At 37.1% G+C, this 23,394-nt stretch overlaps 1 protein-coding gene across 6 annotated transcripts; it reads right to left on the bottom strand.

Moving 5' to 3' along the window:
- Positions 1–2,228: 2,228 nt before the first annotated feature.
- LOC122423816 (killer cell lectin-like receptor subfamily E member 1) lies at positions 2,229–22,450 on the bottom strand. Of its 6 annotated transcripts, none has more exons than XM_043441233.1 (8): positions 22,332–22,355; positions 21,087–21,153; positions 19,732–19,935; positions 17,929–18,033; positions 17,657–17,695; positions 16,676–16,839; positions 14,578–14,678; positions 2,229–2,449 (listed from the first exon to the last, which is right to left on the bottom strand). In XM_043441233.1, exons 3-8 carry the CDS (start codon positions 19,916–19,918, stop codon positions 2,257–2,259), a joined length of 789 nt encoding a protein of 262 aa, XP_043297168.1. In that variant the 5' UTR covers positions 19,919–19,935; positions 21,087–21,153; positions 22,332–22,355; the 3' UTR covers positions 2,229–2,256. The 6 variants fall into 6 exon arrangements, with proteins under 6 accessions (XP_043297168.1, XP_043297167.1, XP_043297166.1 ...); XM_043441231.1 differs by having other exon boundaries at positions 2,233–2,449; positions 21,091–21,153; positions 22,332–22,362; XM_043441236.1 differs by lacking the exon at positions 22,332–22,355 and adding an exon at positions 13,373–13,473 and having other exon boundaries at positions 2,427–2,449; positions 21,091–21,249.
- Positions 22,451–23,394: the final 944 nt, after the last annotated feature.

The raw sequence follows: 23,394 nt of genomic DNA, 5'->3' as shown, positions 1-23,394 counted from the left end.
CAACTGCATTTCTATACACTAAAAATGAGCTAGTGAATTATGAAAAAATTAAACAATCCCGTTTATAACAGCATCAAAAAATAATAAAATACTTAGTGATAAATTTAACCAAGGAGGTGAAAAACTTGTACACTGACAACAAATCATTAATGGAAGAAATTAAAGAAGACACAAATGAATGAAAAGAAAATCTATGTTTATGGATTGGAAGATTTAATATTATGGAAATGTCCAAATATTGGGCTTTCCAGGTGGCACTAATGGTAAAGAACCCACCTGTCAATGTAGACATGGGTTCAATGTCTGGGTCGGGAAGATGCCCTGGAGAGAAGGGAATGGCAACCCACTCCGGAATTCTTACCTAAAGAATCTACATGGACAGAGGAGCCTGGTGGGCTTTAGGCCATATAGGGTCACAAAGAGTCGGACACTACTGAAGCAACTTAACATGCACACATAGATGTTCATATTATCCAAAGTGATCTGCAGATACAATGCAATTTCTATCAAAACCCGAATGGCCTTTCTTTTTAACAAAAAAATAAATAAAACCAATACTAAAATATGCATAGAACTGCAAGAGATCCTGAATAATCTAAGCAATTTTGAGCAAGAACCAAGCTGAGGGTATCACACTCGGATTTCAAAACATATTACAAGGCTATAGTAGTCAAAATAATATGATACTGGCATATGCAACAATGCAGATAAGCCTGGAAGACATGATAAGAGAAAGAAGCCAGACAGAAGAACAAATACACATGATTCCACTTATATGAGGTAATGAAAAGAGTCGATTCATAGAAACAGAGAACAGAACAGTGGTCGCCAGGAACTGAGAGTGGAGGAAATGGGGAGCTGCTGCTCAATCAGTATAAAATTTTAGTTTTGCGATACAAATAAGTTATAGAAATCTATTGTAGAGCATTGTCACTATACTTTAAAATTTTTCAAGAGGGTAGATATCATGTCGTGTTCTTATCACAGTAAAAATAAATAAAATAAAAATGTTCAGAGTGGTTTAAAAAAAAGTTACTACACCCTATATTGTGATGAACTGAATTTCTATTACTATAGTTCTGTAAGCTTAGAATGGATGGAGAAGAGAGGAAAAATCACATGCATTCTACCGAAATTCTGACTCCAAAATAGTGTCCACTTTGTCACTATCTATTTCTGTCACCCTTTCAGAAAAAGTGACTTCAGAAAACAGATTTTATCAGTTCTTTTTACTTCTGTTAAGTGACACTCCCATAACCATGTCTAAACCATTGCAGATTTTTTTTTGGTATTATCTATTCAATGAATGAATGCATGCATGAATGTACAAATGGAACCTGAAGAGGAATAGCACTCTAAAACTGAATAACTTTTAAGAACCAACTAAGATCTTGGGGAGTGGGAAGAAGAGACGGGTAAGATAGGGAGAGAGGATTAAGTGATACAAATTACTATATATAAAATAAATAGACTACAAGGATATATAATACAGCACAGGGAGTATAGCTGATATTTTACAATAACTATAAATGAAATATAACCTTTAAAAATTGCAAATCACTATGCTATAGACCTGAAACCTATATAACATTGTAAATCAACTATACCTCAATGAAAAAATAAATGCATAAAATGTATTTTTATAAAAGAGGGAGAAAAGAATCAACTATGAACAGGTTCAACACCAATATGAGAGTTATTATTACTGTTAAAGTGCTGTCATGTCCAACTCTTTACAAACTCGTGAAATGCAGCACGCCAGGCTTCTCTGTCCTTCACCATCTCCCAGAATTTGCTCACACTCACGTCCGTTGAGTTGGTGATGCCATCTAATCATTTCATCCTCTGTCGCCCTGTTCTCCTCTTGCCTTCAATCTTTCCCAGTATCTTTTCCAATGAGTTGGCTCTTCTCATCAGGTGGCCAAAGTGTTGGAGCTTCGGCTTCAGCATCAGCCCTTCCAATGAATAGTCAGGATTGATTTCTCATAGGATTGACTACTATGTAGGGAAGGAAAACTGAGTTGAATAGATTTATTTAAAGATGATTATCACCTTTCCAACTTATCCACTGAGTGGGGTAATCTAATGAGAAAAAGTACAGAGTATCTAGAAAAGTAGCAGCACAAAGCTAAATGATATGACAACAGAATGGCAAGCTATTTAGTGTTCAAATCTAATTTTTTTAACTTTTTATTTTGTATTTGAGTATAACCAATTAACAATGTTGTGATAGTTTCAGGTAAACAACCAAGGGACTCAGTCATACACATACACATATCCATTCTCCCCCAAATTCCCTCCCATCCAGCCTGCCTCAAAACATTGAGCAGAATTCCCTGTGCTATACAGTAGGTCCCTGTTGGTTATCCGCTGGAGTTTGAGATGGACAAATCTAATTTTAATTGATCCAAATTGGGTGGACATTCTCTTCCTTTCCTTCTTCAACCTGCTGAACAAGAGATGTCAAACGTCAGTTGTTTCGAGTACCTGATTCTGTTAAGTGTTAGATCTATAAACTTGAATAAGATTCACAATCCCTAAAAGATTCATTCTCATCATCTGAAAAAATGCAAAACTAAACTGAATAGAAATATGTCCTGAGAACAGTTCAATGTATAAACATATAAAAGTATTAACATATACCTAGCAACTAATAATAATAATAATAATTAGAAAAAACATGTATGTTGGGGCTCACAGGACAGAGGGTGATATTTAGAATAAGTTTGGAAATTAAATTTTAACTAAAGAATCTGAACCCTGATATGGCACAGTGCCGAAATTTTCATAAATGCTACAAACATGGTCATCACGTATCAATCAACCTGTCTTCTTTGTTCATACCTTTATGCATCAGTTGAACATGCTCTATCAGTTCAATAGTTTATACGTGTGTGGCTGAAACATCACACTGTACAGTACAGAATATTTCCAACCACAGACTTGTTGCTGCTTGAAACAACAGTTAACACTTACACTAGTCTTGATGTGACCATGCAGCTCTGGGGAAGAGTTGGAAGGGCGTGGAAAACATGAAAACAGCATGGTTGATTAAAAGAACAAGCAGCTGCTGCAAAATATATTAAGAGTCAAAGCAATGTACCTGGCCAAGGAATAGAAGATGAAGTTTAAAGAGAGAAAGAGACCAAAAGTGAGGTGTACAACCCTGGATGTGCGTGATCACTGTCACTTTAATATTATTGTTTGTGTTGTTAGTCAGGCAAGTGTGATCACAGGAAATCACACTAGATTCAGAATCATGACAGCCTTTACCCACTAAAAGAGGAGGATGGAAGAATAAATACCCAAACAAAGGAAAAAAATAAATAAGTAAAGATTATGATCATAAAGCATTGGCTGGCCTGTGGATACTCTAGCCACATTTGACATGAGATCTATTTTAACCTGAAAATTCATTTTAATATAATAGAATGCATAGAGGTAGCATATTCTGTAGATGGAAATACTGGAAAATAAAGACACATCAGGAACACCTAAATTGCCATGGGGAAGGGTCTCAATAATACCAAACAAAAGTTATTCTGGTTGCTATTAAATAAGATTTTTATAAATATTTACCTTAGTGAAAAACTTTATTGTCTGTCTCAATTTCCTCAGCACCACTGAAAAGTGATTGAACTCAATGGAAAGTTTTCAGAACAGGCAACTCACACGGGGAGAAAAGAAAGCTATCATATGACAAAAATTATTCCTGAGAAAAAAGGTGAATCACACAACCATGGTTTTACAGAATATATTAAAAGAATCAACCTATTCTTAGAAATCAGTTGCAAGACTGTGTAGTTAAATGTCAATTTTAGCAAGAATACAATCTAAAATTTAAAGCTTATTTTACAAATAGAGTCAAATTTCTAAATTAAAAATATGTTATTTTAATCCAGAGTGACATGAAACATAGCCAACATGAACCACACATAACATCCAACAGAGTCAGAAAATAAAGACAAATCAAATGACAAATAGTGATTGTTCTTTTATAGACAGTGCTTTCTCATCATTTCTCTAAAGAAAGTATAATGTGTAAAGTCCATGATATCATATGTAAAGCCTGTGAAGAGAAAGGAATTTTAAGATTAAAACTTTTTATTAATAAGCATTATATATGAATATATATATATATATGAATTAGTTCCCAGTGAGGTCATTTGAAAATCAAGCATAATAATATTTGTTCAGCAAAATGTAAAATGGGAAATCTATAATTAGCATAGTTCAGGTCCTAGAGCCAAACAGGTGAAAATGTTTTACTTTTCAGAGATATGGATTTTGGTATTGTGGATAAGGGATAAGACATTTGTATCTCTCGTGTCAGTATATCAAATAAAGTATTCTCAATTCTTTCTTTGCAAAACATGTTTCCAATACCACCACCCCCACCCCACCATTCCTGAACCCTTCTACACATTGTTCCATATTGATAATTTATCTTAGTGATCTTACCCATGTGTCACAATAAAGAAGCTGACATACAGATTAGACAAGATAGGTTCAATGAATCTCCACAAAATAACTGTGTTAACAAGTCATACTTCTGATTTGGTACAAGAAATATCTCCCCCAAAACACTGTGGTCCTTTGTCCTTGGGAGACCTGCTTTCTTCCACCCTGTGTCAGTCACTACCCTTTTTGTCCCCCTCCACTTTCCCCTGCTCTGCTCCTAATTCAGGTGCTGGTTCCCACAAAATATATGTCACAGTTTTCATGCCAATCCGCTTCCAGTCCGATTCAGTCAATGGGAGCAACTGGCTTGACATTTGAAAGGCAGGAAGTGGGGAGAAGCCTGGTCTTCTTGCACCTCTGTCTCTGCTCCAGGCTACATCTCCCACCATGGCTACATCTTCCACCATGGTGGTTACACCAAATGGATTTAATTCCTACCATACAGCAACTGCCTCCGCTTCCCAGCCTCCACCAGACACCATCCCACCAACTGGAACTGTGGTCCCGGTTCCCACTAAGTGGCTTTGGAGACCCACCTGCTCCCTCATCTCCTCCAGCCCTGGGAATGGTCCCCACTTTCTATTTTTCTCATCTCTGGGCTGTCTTCTTTCTCCCTGTTTGTCTTTTCAGATCTACAACTGCTTTGGAAATATTTTCCTGTATTAAATTCCCTCCATTTAATGATCTGACCTGGGCTTAGTGTACCTGACTGGACCCTCCCTAGTGCTGCTCTCTTCTTCAAATAAGATCCAAACTAATTGACACATTCTTGCTTGCCTGACTAGTCCTCCAGTCTCATTTCCTATCCCTCTCCTCTTCATTCACTCAGCTCTGGTCACAACGCCTTCTTGCTGTTCCTCAAACAAACCATGCCATCTTGTATCTGAAAGCCTTTGCACTGTTTGTGCGGCTCCTCCCCAAAATGTTTTGGAGGCTTGCTCCTTCATTTCATTTATATTTTGTGCAGGTTTTATTCCTGGAAAATCCTCACGGAGCCCTGTACCTATAGTTGTCCTCACTTGGGCAATGAACTTGCACTGATTTATTTTCCAATCATGATCATCCCTTCAAATCAGACATCCTGTGTCCCACACTTTCTGTTTGAGCTCTATATTTTAAAAAATATATATTTATGTATTTCTTTGGCTGTATCAGGTCTTATTTGCAGCACAAGTCATCTTTGTTGTATCATGCAGGGTCTCTGATCATGGTGCACCAGCTCTCTAACTGTGACACACACACTCCAGAGTGTGCAGACTCAGGAACGCCATGGTATGTAGGACCTTTGCTCCCTGACCAGAGACTGAACCCAGCCCCCTGCATTGCAAGACCCTCAGGGAAGTCTGGTTGAGCTCTATATTTGACGAGACAATATCCTCATATAGTTGGAGAAGGGAATGGCAACCCACTCCAGTATTCTTGCCTGGAAAATCCCATGGACAGAAGAGCCTGACAGGCTACAGTCCATGGGATAACGAAGAGTCCGACACAGCTGAGCAACTGAGCACATTCTTATATAGTATCTACATTTGTTTGCTATTGCTACAGCAATGAATCACTACAATCTTAGTAAGTAAATGAAAACAACAGAAATTTATTCTCCTATAGTTTTGGAGGCTAGAAATCTAAATGAGGGCCAATGTTAAGATTTCATCAGATCCGGTTTCATCTGCAAGCTTCAAGTCTCATCCTTGTCTCACCCAGCTTTTGTGGCTGCCAGCATTTCTTGAACTGTGGCCACATCACTCTAGTCTCTGTTTCTGCAGCCACATCACTTTACCCCCTCTCATTAATCGCCTGTCAAGGCACACTCTACTTCCATGCTGAAAGAACACTTGGGATTACATTTAGGACACACCTGGATAATTGAGAATAATCCTCCTATTTCAGGATTCTTAATTTGCAAGCTTAGATGTGCGGGAACATGGACATTAGTGTTATCAGTTGGGCATACATTATCATAAGTAACAGAATTAGCTTCAAAATCATGATTGCTCTTTTATTTGGAAGAGGAAGGAAGGAGGAAGAAGAGACAGAAAAAAATGTGAAATAATATGAGGCTGGAAAAGTCTTTAATGAAAGTTAGAATTACATGAGGATGGAAAAATCATTAATGCAAGTCATATGTGTGATGATGCAAATGTTACAATCATATTCTAAATGATATATTTATTCCCCAGAGATTTCTTTTCAAGTGAGTGCATTGGATAGCATATTTTTTAGAAGAAAATAATGGGAAAGAAAATGCATTATCAGGAAAAGCTCTCAAATACCTGGCATACTTTCCACTTCTATAAAAAATAAAATAAAATTTTTTGAAAACTTGAATTATTCCCCCTTAGGGAACTAAATTGCAATTGGACAAGAAAGTTATAAGAACACACATATAGATATTCATGTTAAACAAAACAAGAAACTAGATTATGCCAACATGATACAAATAATTCCTAAAATAATAAGTGAATGAGACAGGCATGATTTACAGAACATGTGGAAGGAAGCAATCCATTCCTAGCAACTAGCTATAAAACCTCTGTATTTAAATGAAAGTTTTAGGAAGATTATAGAAAGCTAAGAATTTAAAGCACTAAGATTTTAAAATCCATGTTTGTCAGGAGACAAAGCCTTAAGAGATGAATAAGAAAAACAACAGACAATAAAAAGCGTTAAAGATAGCACCAGTTCAAGGATTGTAAGTACAAGATAGAGTCACACTACTTGTTTTCTCTCTCTCTCTTTTTTAAGGTAAGAAGTAGATTTATTTAGAGAGAAATGCATTCCACAGACAGAGTGCAGCCATCTCAGAAGGCAAGAGGCCCCAAAATATGGGGTGATTCATTTTTATGGACTGGGTAATTTCAGGGCTTCCCTGATGGCTCAGCAGATAAAGAATCTGCCTGCAAAGCAAGAGACCTGGGTTTGATCCCTACGTCAGGAAGACCCCCTGGAGGAGGAAATAGCAACCCATTCCAGTTTTCTTGCCTCAAAAAATCCCATGGACAGGGGAGCCTGGTGGGCTACAGTCCAAATGGTCACAAAGAGTCAGACACAACTGAATGACCAATCACACACAATGAATAGGGGAATTTTTCCAACATTTTGGGTAAGGGGCAGGGATTTCCAGGAATTGGTCCAGTGCCCACTTAGTTCCCTTTTATGGTTAGCTTCAGAACTGTCATGGTGGCTGTAGGTATGCCCTTTAGCTTATGCTAACGAATTATAATGAGCATATAAAGAGGCTCAAGGTCTACTGAAAGTTAAATCTTCCACTATCTTGGACCTAGTTGGTTCTAACTACATTTTTTTTTTCCCAATAATAAAACTATATATAGATGCCAAATCCCTACTATATATATGTTTTATTTTTGGTTGAAAATACACACACACACACACCCACACGCATGCATCTTTCTGGGGACAGCCTCATTCAGTGATCAAATTGACTTACTAAGAAAAAGGAAAGTAGAGTCTTTCTTTTGTTTCTTTCATAAATTTTTGAGGAAGCCATACTAAAATTCAAAAACAACTAGATGCCCAAGAATGATATGGGTCATGGTGCTCCATTAAACACCTTAACTCTTAGCCATTTTGAGTGGCTTTATACGAAAACAAACACAACTGTCAGGCTATAAATAATCTCAAAAACTGAGGGCCTGGTACAGATTAAAGTCGTGTTGCTGGAATTGGTTGAGCAAAGTGAAATAGTAACACTATTGTTTGGAAAAGTGCTGAGAGCAGTGATGCATCACGGGTAACTCGAAGAAGGGGTCAAGCATCTGATGTAATTAATCTACCAGGAGTAGGTAGGGAGAAATGCCCAGTGTTCTGTGGTTTCCTCCACTAGGAAACAATGGGGTCAACTTTAAGAATCAAAAGTCTGGTGTGTAGTAGAAGCCTATGCGATCAGATGCAGAGGCCTGTACTTTGTGCTAATCTGTGATAACACTGCACCAAAACCCAACTGAAATCCATGAAGATGGTGAAAATGAAGTCATCATTTCTGGAAATATGACTGTCAAAGTAAGGCTGCCAAAGGAACTCTCAGATGTCAAATATAAAACCTTGCCCACCTTAGGAAAAAAAAAATCAGTGGAAATTAATATCAATTTTTGTGTAAAATCTGAACATCACATATAATAACATATATGAATCACACAAACTACACTGGAAGAAAAACTGCTTTATACAAAACATAACAAAACAGAATTTGAAATAATTCTTGAAAAAGAATATACAAAATATACTAGAGAAATATCAGAATAGTGGTTGACTTTAAAGAGGGGGTAGGGATCTATTGGAATGAACTTGAGGGAATCTTCTGGGAAAGAGTCATATTTTTTATCTTTTTAGAAAATAATTGTATCTATTTATTTGTTTATTTTTGGCTACACTGAGTCTTTGTTGCTATGAGCAGACTTTCTCTAGTTGCAGCGAGCGGGGGCTACTTTCTAGTTGCGGTGCAAGGCTTCTCATTGCAGTGGCTTCTCTTGTGGAGCACAGGCTCTAGGGCAAGCAGGCTCAGTAGTTGTGGTACATGAGCTTAGTTGCTCTATGGCATGCAGAATCTTCCCCGACCAGCGATTGAACCTGTGTCACTTACATTGGTAGGATTCTTAACCCCTGGACCACCAGTGAAGACCAATACTCTTCATCTTGATCACAGTTTGCAGCAGACTGTATGATAAACTCACTGAATAGTAATACTAAAATCTGTGTATTTATTGTATGCAAACTGTACTTCAAAAGAACAAGAGAATTGTAAACAAATATTGAACTCTAGTTAGTGACATACATGCTATAGTACTCAGAAGGGAAGTGTACTGATATCTGGAAATTATTTTGAAATGTATAAAAAATAAGGTGTATCAAGGGTGGATAAAAGCATAAGAGACAGATATGTAATGGAGACAATATACTCAAATGTTAATGGTACAATCTGGGTGACAAACATACCTATGCTTGCTATAAAATTCTATCACCAGTTCTGTTTTTAAGTTTTCACATTATAACAATGATGTGAATGGCAGTGCTTAACTTTATTCTGTGGCTCAACAGCTTTTCAGGTTCTTCTTCAAAGGATAATGCTGGTATATACTTCAGGGATATTTGGGGGAAATGTCTACAAGTTATGTATGACATTTGCCTGTTTATACTAATAATTCAGTTATATTATTCACTGTCTTCTAAACAAGGTGAGTTGTAACATGGCATGTCAATGCTTCAGATATTGCCCTTCAACAGTAGGTAATAAAACCATGTATTGTAGCACATGGGCTGTGTTGTTGTAAGCAATTATATAACATTAAGGGAATCAAATTGAAAACATAGGCAGAACACTCTCTGACATAAATCACAGCAAGATATTTTTGATCCACCTCCTAGAATAATAAAAATAAAAGCAAAAATAAACAAATGGGACCTAATTAAACTTAAAAGCTTTTACAAAGCAAAAGAAGCCATAAAGAAGATGAAAGACAATCCACGGAATGGGTGAAAATATTTGCAATGAAGTGAACCACACGGGATTTGTCTCCAAAATATACAAACAACTCATGCAGCTCAATATTAAAAGAACAAACAACCCAATCAAAAAAATCGGTGGAAGATTTAAACACATCTTTCTCCAAAGAAGACTTCCAAATAGCCAAAAAATACATGAAAAGATGCTCAACATTTTTAATTATCACTGTTATTCAGCTATTCAATTGTGTCCAACTCTTTTCAAATCCATGGACTGTAGTGCGTCAGGCTCCTCTGTCCTTTACTATCTCCTGGAGTTTGCTCAAACTTTTGTCCATTGAGTGGACGATGCCATCCAACCATCTCATCCTCTGTAGCCCCTACTCCTCCTGCCCTCAATCTTTCCCAGCACTAATTATTAGAGAAATGCAAATCAAAACACCAGTGAGACATTACTTCACACCAATCAGAATAACCATCACTAAAAATTTTACAAACAATAAATCCTGGAGAGGGGGTGTGGAGAAAAGGGAACCCTCCTATACTGTTGGTGGGAAGGTAAATTGGTACAGGCACTACAGAGAATACTCTGGAGGTTCCTTTAAAAACTAAATATAGAACTACCATCTGCTCCTACAATCTCACTCCTTGCCATATATCAGAGAAAACCGTAATTCAAAAAGGAAACTTTTTTTAAAAATCTTCATGAAACTACATACCAGAGTAAGAAACTAAACTGTGGAAAGTTGCTTCTGATCTGCTTTTTTGCTTAGAATGACCATCTAGGAAGGGAAACATTTAAAGAATAAAAGCATAGTAAAGTAAGTATGGAGGAGTGGAAGAAACCGACAAAAGGAGTTTTGACTTACTGAGGTATGCGGAAGTCACTGTGGCTTATGCATAAGTTAACTTGAATTTTATACTAAAGTGAAAGTGTTAGTTGTTCAGACATGTCTGACTCTTTGTGACCCCATGAACTGCAGCCTTCCAGGCTCCTCTGTCCATGGAATTATCCAAGCATGAATACTGAAATAGGTTGCCATTCCCTCGTCCAGGAGATCTTCCAGACCCAGGGATCGAACCCAAGTCTCCCACATTGCAGGCAGATTCTTTGCCATCTGAGCCATCAGGGAAACTAACACCTTATTTGTGGCCTATCAGACATACACTGTACATCTGCTTTAATTATTAAAGAAAAGGACACATTGATCAGAACTGAAGAATGTCCATGTTAAAAATAAAGATTAAATGCTCCCTTCTGGGGATGCCAATACTGATCCTCTGATGATAAGACTCTCTTCCTAGTTGCCACAGCCACACTGACCCTCTGCATACATGCTGATCTTTTTTTTGTGTGTGTGAATCCTTGAAAGAATGTTGGACTTCCCTGGTGGCTCAGAGGGTAAAGCATCTGCCTGCAATGCGGGAGACCTGGGTTTGATCCTTGGGTTGGGAAGATCTCCTGGAGAAGGAAATGGCAACCCACTCTGGTACTCTTGCCTGGAAAATCCCATGGACAGAAAAGCCTGGTAGGCTACAGTCCATGGGGTCTCAAAGAGTCGGACACGACTAAGCGACTTCACTTTCACTTTGAAGGAATGTATCCCTGACTTGCTTGTTGTTCTTTGTTCTAACAAGATATGAAATGATGCTGAAAATTCTGCTTCTCCAGAGAAGTTATTGGAGAGTCCGTCTTCCAGATTATAGTCCTCAATTTGCCTCAAATAAAGCTTTTTTCTGCTCCTATTAGAAACTGTTTATTGATTATTTTCATCAATGGAAATGCTTGGACTAAGAACAAATATAGCACAGTTGGACCTCTGCACCCATGGGTTTTGCATCTTCCAATTCAACTAATCATGAATTGAAAAATCTAGAAATTTCTGAAAAGCAAATCTTGAATTTGCCACACCCAGGCGACTATCTACATAGCACTTACCTTGTTCTGACAACAACTTACATAGTATTTACATTGTATTTGGTATAAATAACCTAGAGATGACTTATATGTACATCTATTATATATAAATAATACACCAAGGTTATTTTTTGTACATAAGCCATACATTTATACAAATACTGTAAAATATATGCAAATATTTTATATAAGGACTTTGACACATCTATACAGTTTGGCACCCACCAAGGATCCTGGAAGTAATCTCCTGTAAATATCAAGGGACAATTATATCTAATTCTTCTGTCATTATCATGTAGCTTCTGCTCTAGTGAAATAAGAACTTTGGTAAAACATAACTTTTGCTCTTTGCAAAAGACCAAATCTTATTAAACAAACATAAAAGGGAGCTTATTGTATCTGTATGTGTAAAAGGTATAGAAGGTTTTAAGACTAAGCAAAGATGAACCACAGCTTGTCATCATTATTATTTTAATAATTCTAAAGGCTTTGATACAATTAAAAGGAAATAAATACTAATTGTTTCTTTTTGATTTTTTAAAAATACTATGCAACAGAACAACTTAAAGGAATGAACATTTCACAATTGAGACTTTAAAGCAAAATCCTTTTAAACCACATTGTCACCTATGGGTCTAATTAGCTGTCTCAGAGTCACCATGTTGCAAAATAAATTGGACTTTTGGGTAGTAATCAAGCTGAAAACCAATTTTGAAAAAAATTATGGAACTATTCTATTTCTTGTGCAGTTATACTAATCTCTACATCTGGTTCTGTGTTCTATCACTTAACAATATACTTTGACAATTTTATAGACAAAAAAAGCAATACATATATCAGTGACAATAGTGTAAGTTTACACAAGACAACTGTTTAATGTCCAACACAGTCTAACCTTGTCTCATTAACTTATCTCATGGTGTAATTCAGAAAATATTTAAGGCAATGTCTCCTAAAGTGCATTGGCATATATATTCTAAGTATCATCACAGTGTTATTTCATGAAAAGTCATCTAAATCAAAGTATACCCACTCAACAAAATTATAGTACATTTATAAAACAGCATTGCAGTATATTTTGAGAACATTCCATTTTTACTAGAGGTGTTTATTTACATATTTTCTCTATAGACCAAGAAAGTGACCATTGGCCATTCTATCAAGATGTAGAATTAGATAAGAGTAATGCTCACCTTTTATGTGAATTTACAGAATAAATAAGGTGATTCTATTTTTTAATTCTTATTGGAGTATAATTGCTTTACAACTATAGGTCACCACAGAGCATTGAGTAGAGTTCCCTGTGCTAGATAGTAGGTTCTCACTGGTTATCTATATTATACATGGTAGTGTATATAGGTCAATCTCAATCTCCCAGTCCATCCCATTCCCCCTTTCCACCCATCTTGGGGTCCACAGATTTGTTCTCTACATCTGTGTCTCTAGGTTTGATAATAGGTTTTGCAAGTAGGTTCATCTGGACCATTTTTCTAGATTCCACATATATGTATCAAAAAATAATGTGATTCTTACAAATGTAAGTCTGTTTAATTCCACAGCTTTCACTTAAATAAACTTCTCTTGATTTGTAAGATAGACAGTTTTGTCTTAATGTAGGTGTAGAAAGAGAAAACCTAAAACAGAAGAAATGGCATAGTCTTCATGAAATTCTATAACAAGTAAATACCAGAGAGAAGAAATATAAAACTTTCATTTTATACATAAATACTAAAAATACAACGTACATATAATTGAATCAAATTGAATTTCTATAAGTAGCACAGATAACTAAGATTTTTACAAATTGAAAAGTTATTGATAGATTACAGAACTTTAAATATTTCATAAAAACTCAAGTAAGGAGGTAAGCGTCTGAGAGGATGGAGAGCAGGCTGACTATCATTGCTTATAGAAGTAGACAGACAACTTAAAAACAAAAGAGTGAAAAGCCTATGAATAACAGGTATCATCAAATTTTTCTGGTGAGGACAATAAATATTTTTAGTGTCCATAGTGTTTAGGCAGATGGTGGGTAGAATGTAAAAATCCAGGGAGATTTTAAAGATATATTAATGACCTGGAAGTTGGGTCTTATAGAGCACTGTGGTTAGTGAGGAAGTAAGAAGATTTTAATCCATGGTTTGTGTTATGAGCTGAATTGTGTCCCATTAAAATGCATACATTGGGATCCTACCCTCCGTTACCCTAGAATATGAGTGTAGTTAAGGTCTTTCAAGAATCAGTTCAGTTAAAAGAGGTCATTAGGGTGGGCCCTAACCCAATATTGCTGCTGTCCTTACAAGAGGAAATTTGCACATAAACAGGCATGGGGGAAGACCACCTACAGACCCAAAGAGTCGACAGTCAAGGAGAGAGGACTCAGAAGAAACCAAAGTGCCAGCACCTTGGCCTGGGACTTCTATCCTCTGCAGTCAAGAAAATAAATTTCCGCTATTTAAGCTACTCCATCTGCAGTGCTTTGTTATGAGAGCCCTAGCAAACTGAGATGATGTGTAAGAAAAATTCTCAGGAGAGAACTTATTAAGGAACTGAGCTATGTTATCTGCTTCTGGAGGCTATAATTCTGGACATGGGATTGGATTTAAGTTATTGTCTCTTTTCCCAGTTCCCCAAATGTCCTTGAAATTGTGTCTTGGGCACCCTTTATTTCTATTATTTTGGGCAAATGCAGCAATTAAACCAAGGACAAAGAAGGCTGCACTATGTCAGATACTTACATATCAGAAGGCAGAAGTGAATCATTTTCCCACAGCCAGTGCCTGCCAGTTTCATTATAGTAGACTCCAATCCAAAAGAAAGATTTTAAGGAGAAGAAATGCTAGTGATAAACAAATACATGCAAATACAAAGTTCTCATTATTATCTTTTCATCAACTGCATGAGAGTCCTCAAAAAAAATTCAACACCGTGTTTATCTTTATTCAATTCATCCCGTCCACAAACTCATTATTATATGCTACATTCCGAGACCAGTTTGAGATTTAGCTAATGATACAGCAAGAAACAACACAAATTCCCAGTTCTCATGGGAGACACGGAAAATAAATAAAAATATAGTGTGTAAATAAAAATATAGTGAGTAAAAATATAGCGTGGGTTTGGTGAATAAGGGAGTAAGATTAAAAAAAAAAATGGCAGCAAGGTCTATAAGCAAGACCTTTATAGATGTCTTGAAGATTAATTTTACCCTCAATGTCTAATTCCTGTCTCTTCAGGTGAAGAATGGAGAGAACATCCTCTATCAGAAGAATTCTTACAGTGGACGCTTTAACTCAGTGCTGATGCCCATTGGCAGAGTGAGGGAAAGCTCTTCCATCTCCTCGCATCCTGTTCTAGATTGTGAGGCACTGCTCACACAATGCCATTAACTTTTGGGCCACAAAGGCTATACTTTCTGGTTGTTGGGCCATATACCAGGTTCTCTTTTCTCTGATTGGGATAGTTCTTGTAATAACTGTCTCCTTCAAAATTCATTCAATATGCATATTTTCTAAATGTCTTTCTTTGAGGGGGGTAGAATTCACCTGCGGAGAAGGCAATGGCACCCCACTCCAGGACTCTTGCCTGGAAAATCCCATGGACGGAGGAGCCTGGTAGGCTGCAGTCCATGGGGTCGCTAAGAGTCGGACACGACTGAGCGACTTCACTTTCACTTTTCACTTTCATGCACTGGAGAAGGAAATGGCAACCCACTCCAGTGTTCCTGCCTGGAGAATCCCAGGGATGGGGGAGCCTGGTGGGCTGCCTTCTATGGGGTCGCGCAGAGTCAGACACAAATGAAGTGACTTAGCAGCAGCAGCAGCAGAATTCACCTGGGCTAGGAAGCTCCCCTGGAGAAGGGCATGGCAACTCACTCCAATATTCTTGCCTGGAGAATCCCATGGACAGAGAAGCCTGGTGGGTTACAGTCCATGGAGTCACAAAGAGTCGGACATGACTGAGCAACTACCATGTCCACATAATATAAAATATACTTCTTTTTATTTTTTTCATTTATTTTTATTAGTTGGAGGCTAATTACTTTACAATATTGTAGTGGTTTTTGTCATACATTGACATGAATCAGCCATGGACTTACAAGTATACCCCATCCAGATTCCCCCTCCCACCTCCCTCTCTACCCGATTCCTCTGGGTCTTCCCAGTGCACCAGGCCCGAGCACTTGTCTCATGCATCCAGCCTGGGCTGGTGATCTGTTTCACCCTAGATAATATACATGTTTCGGCGCTGTTCTCTCAAAACATCCCACCCTCGCCTTCTCCCACAGAGTCCAAAATTCTGTTCTGTACATCTATAAAATATACTATTTGAACTATATTTAACTGTACAGTTCATGATGGCAGTAAGTACATTCACATTGTTATGAAACTCTCAACCATCACCTGTCTCCAGACTTTTTCACCTTCCTAAACCAAAACTCTGTCCCCACCACACACTAACTCCCCATCGCCCCTCCCCAGTAAGGCACCCCCCTGCCCCTAGCATTTACCAGTGTACTTTCTGACTGTGAGTTTGACTGTTCTAGGTACCTTGTATAAGGGGAATCTAACAATACCTGTCTGTACATGAAGGTCTTTATACCTATTATTTCAAAACATCTCTTCCCTTTACATAAAAGCTAGATTCAGTGGCACATTTTGCATATGAAAATGTAAACAAAAGATAAACTAGTCATACCCTGAAGAGTATGTCTGAAATGGCTGAAGCCATTTATCTAGTGCTGAGGTCAGGTAAATGCAATGACTCTCAACTTAATCCACTCAATCGACTTCACATATTTCGCATACCATTATGATGCTCTGTTTCACAACTTACCATCTCCTCCTTGTTTATCTTGATGAGACTGGAATTTAGAGATGAACAGGCACTTTGACTCTCTCTCCAAGTTAACTCTTCCTTGGAAAAGTAGTAACAGCTGCATCTGAACCAAATCCAATTCTCTGGACAAGATTGACACTGAGGTCCAAGACACAGGTTCTCTATGATTGAATTGGGAAAAAATAATCACAAAGCCTGACTTTATTATTTCTTAAATATACTTTGTAAACAGAAGTACACTTTTGTCATCAGAGTAACATTTCATAAACACAAAAATTACTCATAATAAAATTATGAATTAGAATGAAAAATTTTCTTTTTCTCTCACTTCTGAGACATGTTGGACCCTTCATATATCATATGACACTGGTGACCTACAGTCTATTCATGTTCTTATCGCCATACTTTGATATTACAGCATTTCAGGGCTAGAATGTCTTCACATTACATCTCCATTAGATTAATATTTGTTAATATTTTGCCCCTATAATATAAACTCTACTTCTCCAAAATTTGTTCTCATTACAGGTATTTCTATTCCCCTACAAACATATGAAGTTTTATAATAATTTCTTAAAACACCCCAGGAAACTCCCTGAAAACTTTACCACTGTCTTCCTATATTTCAGTTAATTATACACAAATCTCAGTTTCACAAGACTGTAAGTTATTTGATGGCTGGAATTATGTCTTATATTTTCTATTATACACACTAGAGTAACTTGCCCAGAGAAATCTCCGTGTGTGTGGATAGATAATGATAATGTTAGTTACTTAATCATGTCCGACTCTTTGCGACCCCATGAACTGTAGCCCGCCAGACTCCTTTGTCCATGGAATTCTTCAAGGCAAGAATACTGGAGTGGGTAGCCATTCACTTCTCCAGGGGATCTTCCCTACCCAGGGATAGAACCTGGGTCTCTGACCAGCACAATAATACTTTTAAATCAGTTTAAGAAATCAGTCTGTAAAACCTACCTTTCTGCTGGATTTTGAGAGGTGGTTTTTTGGAAGACGCTGCAAAAACAGTCAAATATCATGAGTAGATCTTATTTTAAATTGAAACATCAAAAATGAGATACTCAAAGACTATATTTCAGAAAAATAAATCAGCAATTTTCAAGAAAATAAAAAAGGAAGAATTTTGGTAAGCTAAAATTATTCTCAGCCTGCTTTGGCTTATCATATTCTATGAAATTAAACAGCGTTCCTGAGGGGAAGACAACTTGGAAGTTTCTGTATTTACTTACAGTTTGCAGTAACAACAGCTACCACAATGGCCGTGGCCATTAGGAGAAGGCACAAGACACCCAGCATGCTAGAAATGAGTCTCCATGGAAGAGGCAAGACATCTCCTGAGAGGATTGAAAACACAAGCAGAATCAAAATTAGATGAAGCAAGATGACTGGACAAATAAACACAATGTTTAAGGAGTAGTTTACAGTTAAGAACACATCAAATACATGTCAATTCTTGATTCTCACAATAGGCCTGCAAAATATTTTCAAACGATTTTAGATAATACTGAAATAGAAGCTTGAAAAAAATCTCATTTTTTACATAGGCTTTTTGTCTAAGATAACACAATCAATTCACAGCAAAACAGAGCCCCTAATTCACTAATGCTGCCTCCAAAGCTTACCACCATTCTTCTTCCCCCACCCCCGCAAAAAGAAAAGAAAGATAAGTTGAGCAAGAAAACTGCAGAATGCCAATTGATTCATTTAGGCACTGAGCAGTTTTCCAACATGAAAAGTTAAAAGAGGCTACTATTTAGAGTAGGAAGTCCACAGATACCATTTGTTTATTCTTCTCTCACATATTAAGTTTCGTAGTGTTTCATGCAAGTATAGAACCAGTGATGGTGTTATGGAAAGAATAAGAAGCTAGGGACTTCTCTGATGTCCCAGTAGTTAAGACTTTGCCTCCTAATACAGGGGCTGTGGGTTTGAGCCCTGGTTGGGGAGTTAAGATCCCACATACCTCAGGTCCAAAAAGCCAAAACATAAAACAGAAATAATATTGTAACAAATTCAATAAAGACTTTAAAAATGGTCCACATCAGAAAAAAAAAATCTTTAAGAAAAAAACAAAAAAGCTGCCAGCATCCTCAACGGACCTATACTTCACCAGTTGGAAGATCAGAAGCAATAAAACGCAGACTTATTTTTGTCATTCAACTTGGGGACATTTAATAAGCAAGAAAATAATTTTTGAGTATCACCTTTATCCTTCATATTAACTTCTTTCCCCCCACTGAATTTCTTCCCCAATATTATTGTCACACATCTCTTACAGTCTCTTCATTCGTTATCACCACCATGCCTTAATCACCCAACTCAGGCCTAGTGATGGGTCACCTGAGTGATTGCACTGATGCCAAGTGCTCATTTCCCATTTTATACACCTTGCGTACTGTTACAGATATCTGATGGAGGAAGTCAAACAGCTTGCTACTAATTCACATCAGGATCCCAAACTTCACCTGGATTCTCAGTGACACTTGACGATGATTTACCCCATCTATTTTGTGCTCCAAATTTAAAAGAAATAACATTTATGTTCGGCTTATGTAAATAGTTACATACAGATTATGGCGCAAAGTATACCACACTCTAGTCCAGAAATCAATGTCAAAGATATTTATTTCTCACACTATACAACTTCTGGCTTCCAATCAAGGTATCTAACTCAATCCTCTCAAACACCCACAGCTAGTCATTGTCCTTCGTTTACCATTGTTGTCTCAAGGGAATTACTTTCCAATGCTTTTCTATTCAAATCATATTCTTCCTCTAAAGTCTAAATAAACTCCCACTTTAGCAGTGAGATTTCTAAACTATCCAAGGTATCTTTTAAATTATTTACAGTATTTAACATTTGGCCTTTAGCGTTATTTGCACTAAATTAACATTTACATTTTTGCTTGTACATTTTCATTTTTTAGCTATAGAAACTATTGTATTTTTGAATCCCCCTAGTGCATAGCATGTCAGTATATAATTTTAGGCATTCTCTACATGTTTATGAATACTGTTTTAATGTAGCTTACCTTCATCATTGACATCTTCTGCTATATTTTTGTGCTGTCTTTTACAAGGTTTCTGGTGTTTCAGTTTCTTCTTGGTTAATGGCAATTCATTTGGATTCAATTTATGTTTAATATTTTTTGGTGTATGCCTCTGCTGAAAATCCTGGTTTAGAGTAGTAATACTATAAATTATGGGTTCTTCATCCATCTTTATGTAGAAAAAAACTGTAAGGGATAAAGTGCTCAAATATCAGTATATCCATCTATAATTTGGGAAGGCATATTATAATATAGAAAAATGAAACAATAATATAAAATCTGAGTTGTGGGGAATTCCCCAACAGTCCAGTGGTTAGGACTCATTACTTGCACTGCTGAGGTCACAGGTTCAATCCCTGGTCAGGGAACTAAGATCCTGCAAGCCACATGACATGGCCAAAATAAAATAAAATGAAATAAAATGTGAGTTGATAAATAGATACATCTATTACACTTTCCGGAAGCATTTTCTTAATGGTTTGAAGCCCTGAGTACAGGAAAAAAAATGTCACCAAGAACATAAAAGTAAAGGAAATAGAACCCTACAAAAGTTAAACTCTCTTTAACCAATTCTTATATAGAAAGTAATCATTGCTTTTAGTACAGAATTTAAAAATTCTAGGTCTGAAATGAAGTCACCCAAAAATTCCAAGCCTATTTCTAACATAGTTGCAGTTTGCCTCATGAAACTGAATAGTAAAAGACAGAGTGGGTGTTCTGCTATTATTAGAAATTGAAATATGTTTATTATCTGTGATTCTCGGAGGGAGTGCACAATTTACAATTAAAGCACAAAGTTAACCATTTCACTTTTCCTAAGTGACTCTATGATTAACAACACAACTTATGAACAATATCTTTTGTATTATTTTGTAACTGAAATAAGACACCCCATAAGTGGACTTAATAGCTTGTTTCTATGTTTTATATAAATTATCTTTATTGTTAAAAAATAAACAAAATAGGTTAAGTATCCAAATAGCTAAACTTCAAAAGTGTGAAGAATTTTGTTGTAAACATGGGCTATCAGATTCAGTGCGGGCCAAACACTAAACGGGATGAAGTCCCTTATTTGTCAGGATTCTAAATACCTTCGGTTTAAACTTCTCAGAGAAACTTTATTTAAAAAAGATTACTGGACATACATCAGAGACTTGAAAAAAACATAGTCAAATAAAGCAAAATGCAATATGTTGAAGCAGAAAAAATATTATACTTAGTTTAAATTTATTTAAAATGTTTACAACTAGAAACTGCACAAAGAAGAACTGTCTAGTGGTGACATCTTTCAGGAATTAGAGGAGGAAGGATTACAAAAGAGCCAGAAACAGTAAAACATACCTGAAATGAGGAGGGAATTCCTTGTGCTATGAGTTAGTTTGTGTAAGTCTGAGAAAGCAGGACCTGGTAAGTTGGAACAGAATCAGAACCTGTGCCTCGGTAGAAAAACTACTTGTTGTGCAAGGTTTCATAATTAACCAACAGGAAGCTTTATTCTTTTTTTTTTCTGCATTTGTCCTTGGCACCCACAATATGGGTGATACAATCTTATTTCTTGTAACTTAAGCCAAAGTTACAAGAAAATATTACATGCATTTTACTCTCAGCCATACTAAATAATAATTTTTGTGAACTGAAAAGAAAACATCGCTCCTCTATATTATTTACTACACCTCATTATAATTGATGTTTGTGTATCAGTCATTCCACTGGACTGAAGTCCTGAGAGATACCATATATTTTGATAATTTTACCTCTAGGTAATTTTATGTTTATGAGACCATAGGAGACGTAAAATTCATCTATAGTGGATAAAGAAATTCCTTGCAATTTCTTCATTCAGGCTACATAGACGACTTTGTACTGACATCTTTCCTATCAGAGATTTCTCTTCGCACATTCACACACACACAGAAATTTAAAAAGGTAGGTACAATGTGCAAGTTAGGGGAGAAAATTACCTTTAAATAAAACTCAAGGTAATCACAATATTGGCTCTCTCAATGACACTATGATAATAAAATGAAGTTTATTATATCAAAAAGTGTCACAAAATCCTAAACTAAACAAAGGGAGAGTGAGTTACTTTTTAAGTCAATATATGCTCTAGGATTCTTGCCTGAAGAATCCCATGGACAGAGGAGCCTGGCAGGCTATAGCCCACGGGCTCACATAGAGTTGGACACAACCTAGGGACTATACCACCACCACCACCGTGCTCCTTAATGGACAGAACACGGGGAAAGAAAAACACTAGGAAATAAGGCACATCATGGCAGCATGCCAAAATTCCTCAAACTCCTCTGCTTATGACAAAATTGACAATATACCCCAAAATTTATGTTTTGGCTCAATGAAGATGGGTAGATAGTATGCAGTCAAGTGCCATATACAGCAATTAATGATTAAATAATCAACGCACATGTAATATGTGCATGCCTGTTTACAAAGCTAAATTTAACCAGAGAGCTACAAAATGACTAGGGTAAATTACACAAAAAAATACTTTCTGTATGCTTATCTCTCTGAAGTGAGACAAGCCTTTTTTAAGCTATTAGTTCTTTTTTTTTAATTTTACTTACTTATTTATTTTTGGCTGCAGTGGATCTTTGTTTCTGCACACGGGCTTTCTCTAGTTGTGGTGAGTGGGGCTAGCTACTCTTGCTTGTGGTGCCCAGGCCTCTTATTGCGGTGGCTTCTTGTTGCTGAGCACAGGCTCTAGGGTTAACCAGGCTTTACTAGCTGTGGCTCGTGGGCTCTAGAGCGCAGGCTCAGTAGTTGTGGCCCATGGGCTTAGTTGCTCCCATGTATGTGGGATCATCCCAGACAAGGGATCGAACCCATGTCCCCTGAATTGGCAGATGGATTCTTAACCAATGGACCAACAGGGAAGCCCTGTTACCAGTCTTTTCCCCATGCTCGGCCATTGGCCCAGGATTCAGTATCTAATCTCCCGATACTAAAAAAATATCTTTAGGTCTTTGGGGTCTTTCTTATTAAACTATTAATAAATCAGTTTAGTACCTAGCCACAACAAAAACCAGCATAAGGTAACAGGAAAAACTTTGGTGAACGTCAGGCTTCCCAGTCAAAACTTGCAGAATTCCTGAGCTTCTAGAACAATTTAGTAATAATTAAGTGACTGCCCAAGAAAAGTGGAGGGTGGGGGTGCAGTGGGAGGGAAATCCAAGAGGGAGGGTATATGTCTCCAAAGAATTGATCCTTTTGAACTGTGGTGTTGGAGAAGACTCTTGAGAGTCCTTTGGACTACAAGGAGAGCCAACCAGTCAATTCTAAAGGAACTCAATCTTGAATATTCATTGGAAGGACTGGATGCTGAAGATGAAACTCCAATACTTTGGCCACCTGATGCGAAGAACTGACTCATTGGAAAAGACCCTGATGCTGGGAAAGATTGAAGGCAGGAGGAGAAGGGGATGACAGAGGATGAGATGGTTGGATGGCATCACTGACTCAATGGACATGAGTTTGAGAAAGCTCTGGGAGTTGGTGATGGACAGGGAAGCCTGGAGTGCTGCAGTCCATGGGGTTGCAAAGAGTCAGACACGACTGAGCAACTGAACTGAAATGAACTGATAGCTGACTCACTATATTGTAGAGCAGAACTAACACAACACTGTGAAG

This window comes from Cervus canadensis, chromosome 21, assembly GCF_019320065.1.
Source record: "Cervus canadensis isolate Bull #8, Minnesota chromosome 21, ASM1932006v1, whole genome shotgun sequence".
NCBI classification, from domain to species: domain Eukaryota; kingdom Metazoa; phylum Chordata; class Mammalia; order Artiodactyla; family Cervidae; genus Cervus; species Cervus canadensis.
The sequence above is the reverse complement of the archived record's forward strand: the minus strand, read 5'-3'. Positions and strand labels throughout refer to the sequence as shown.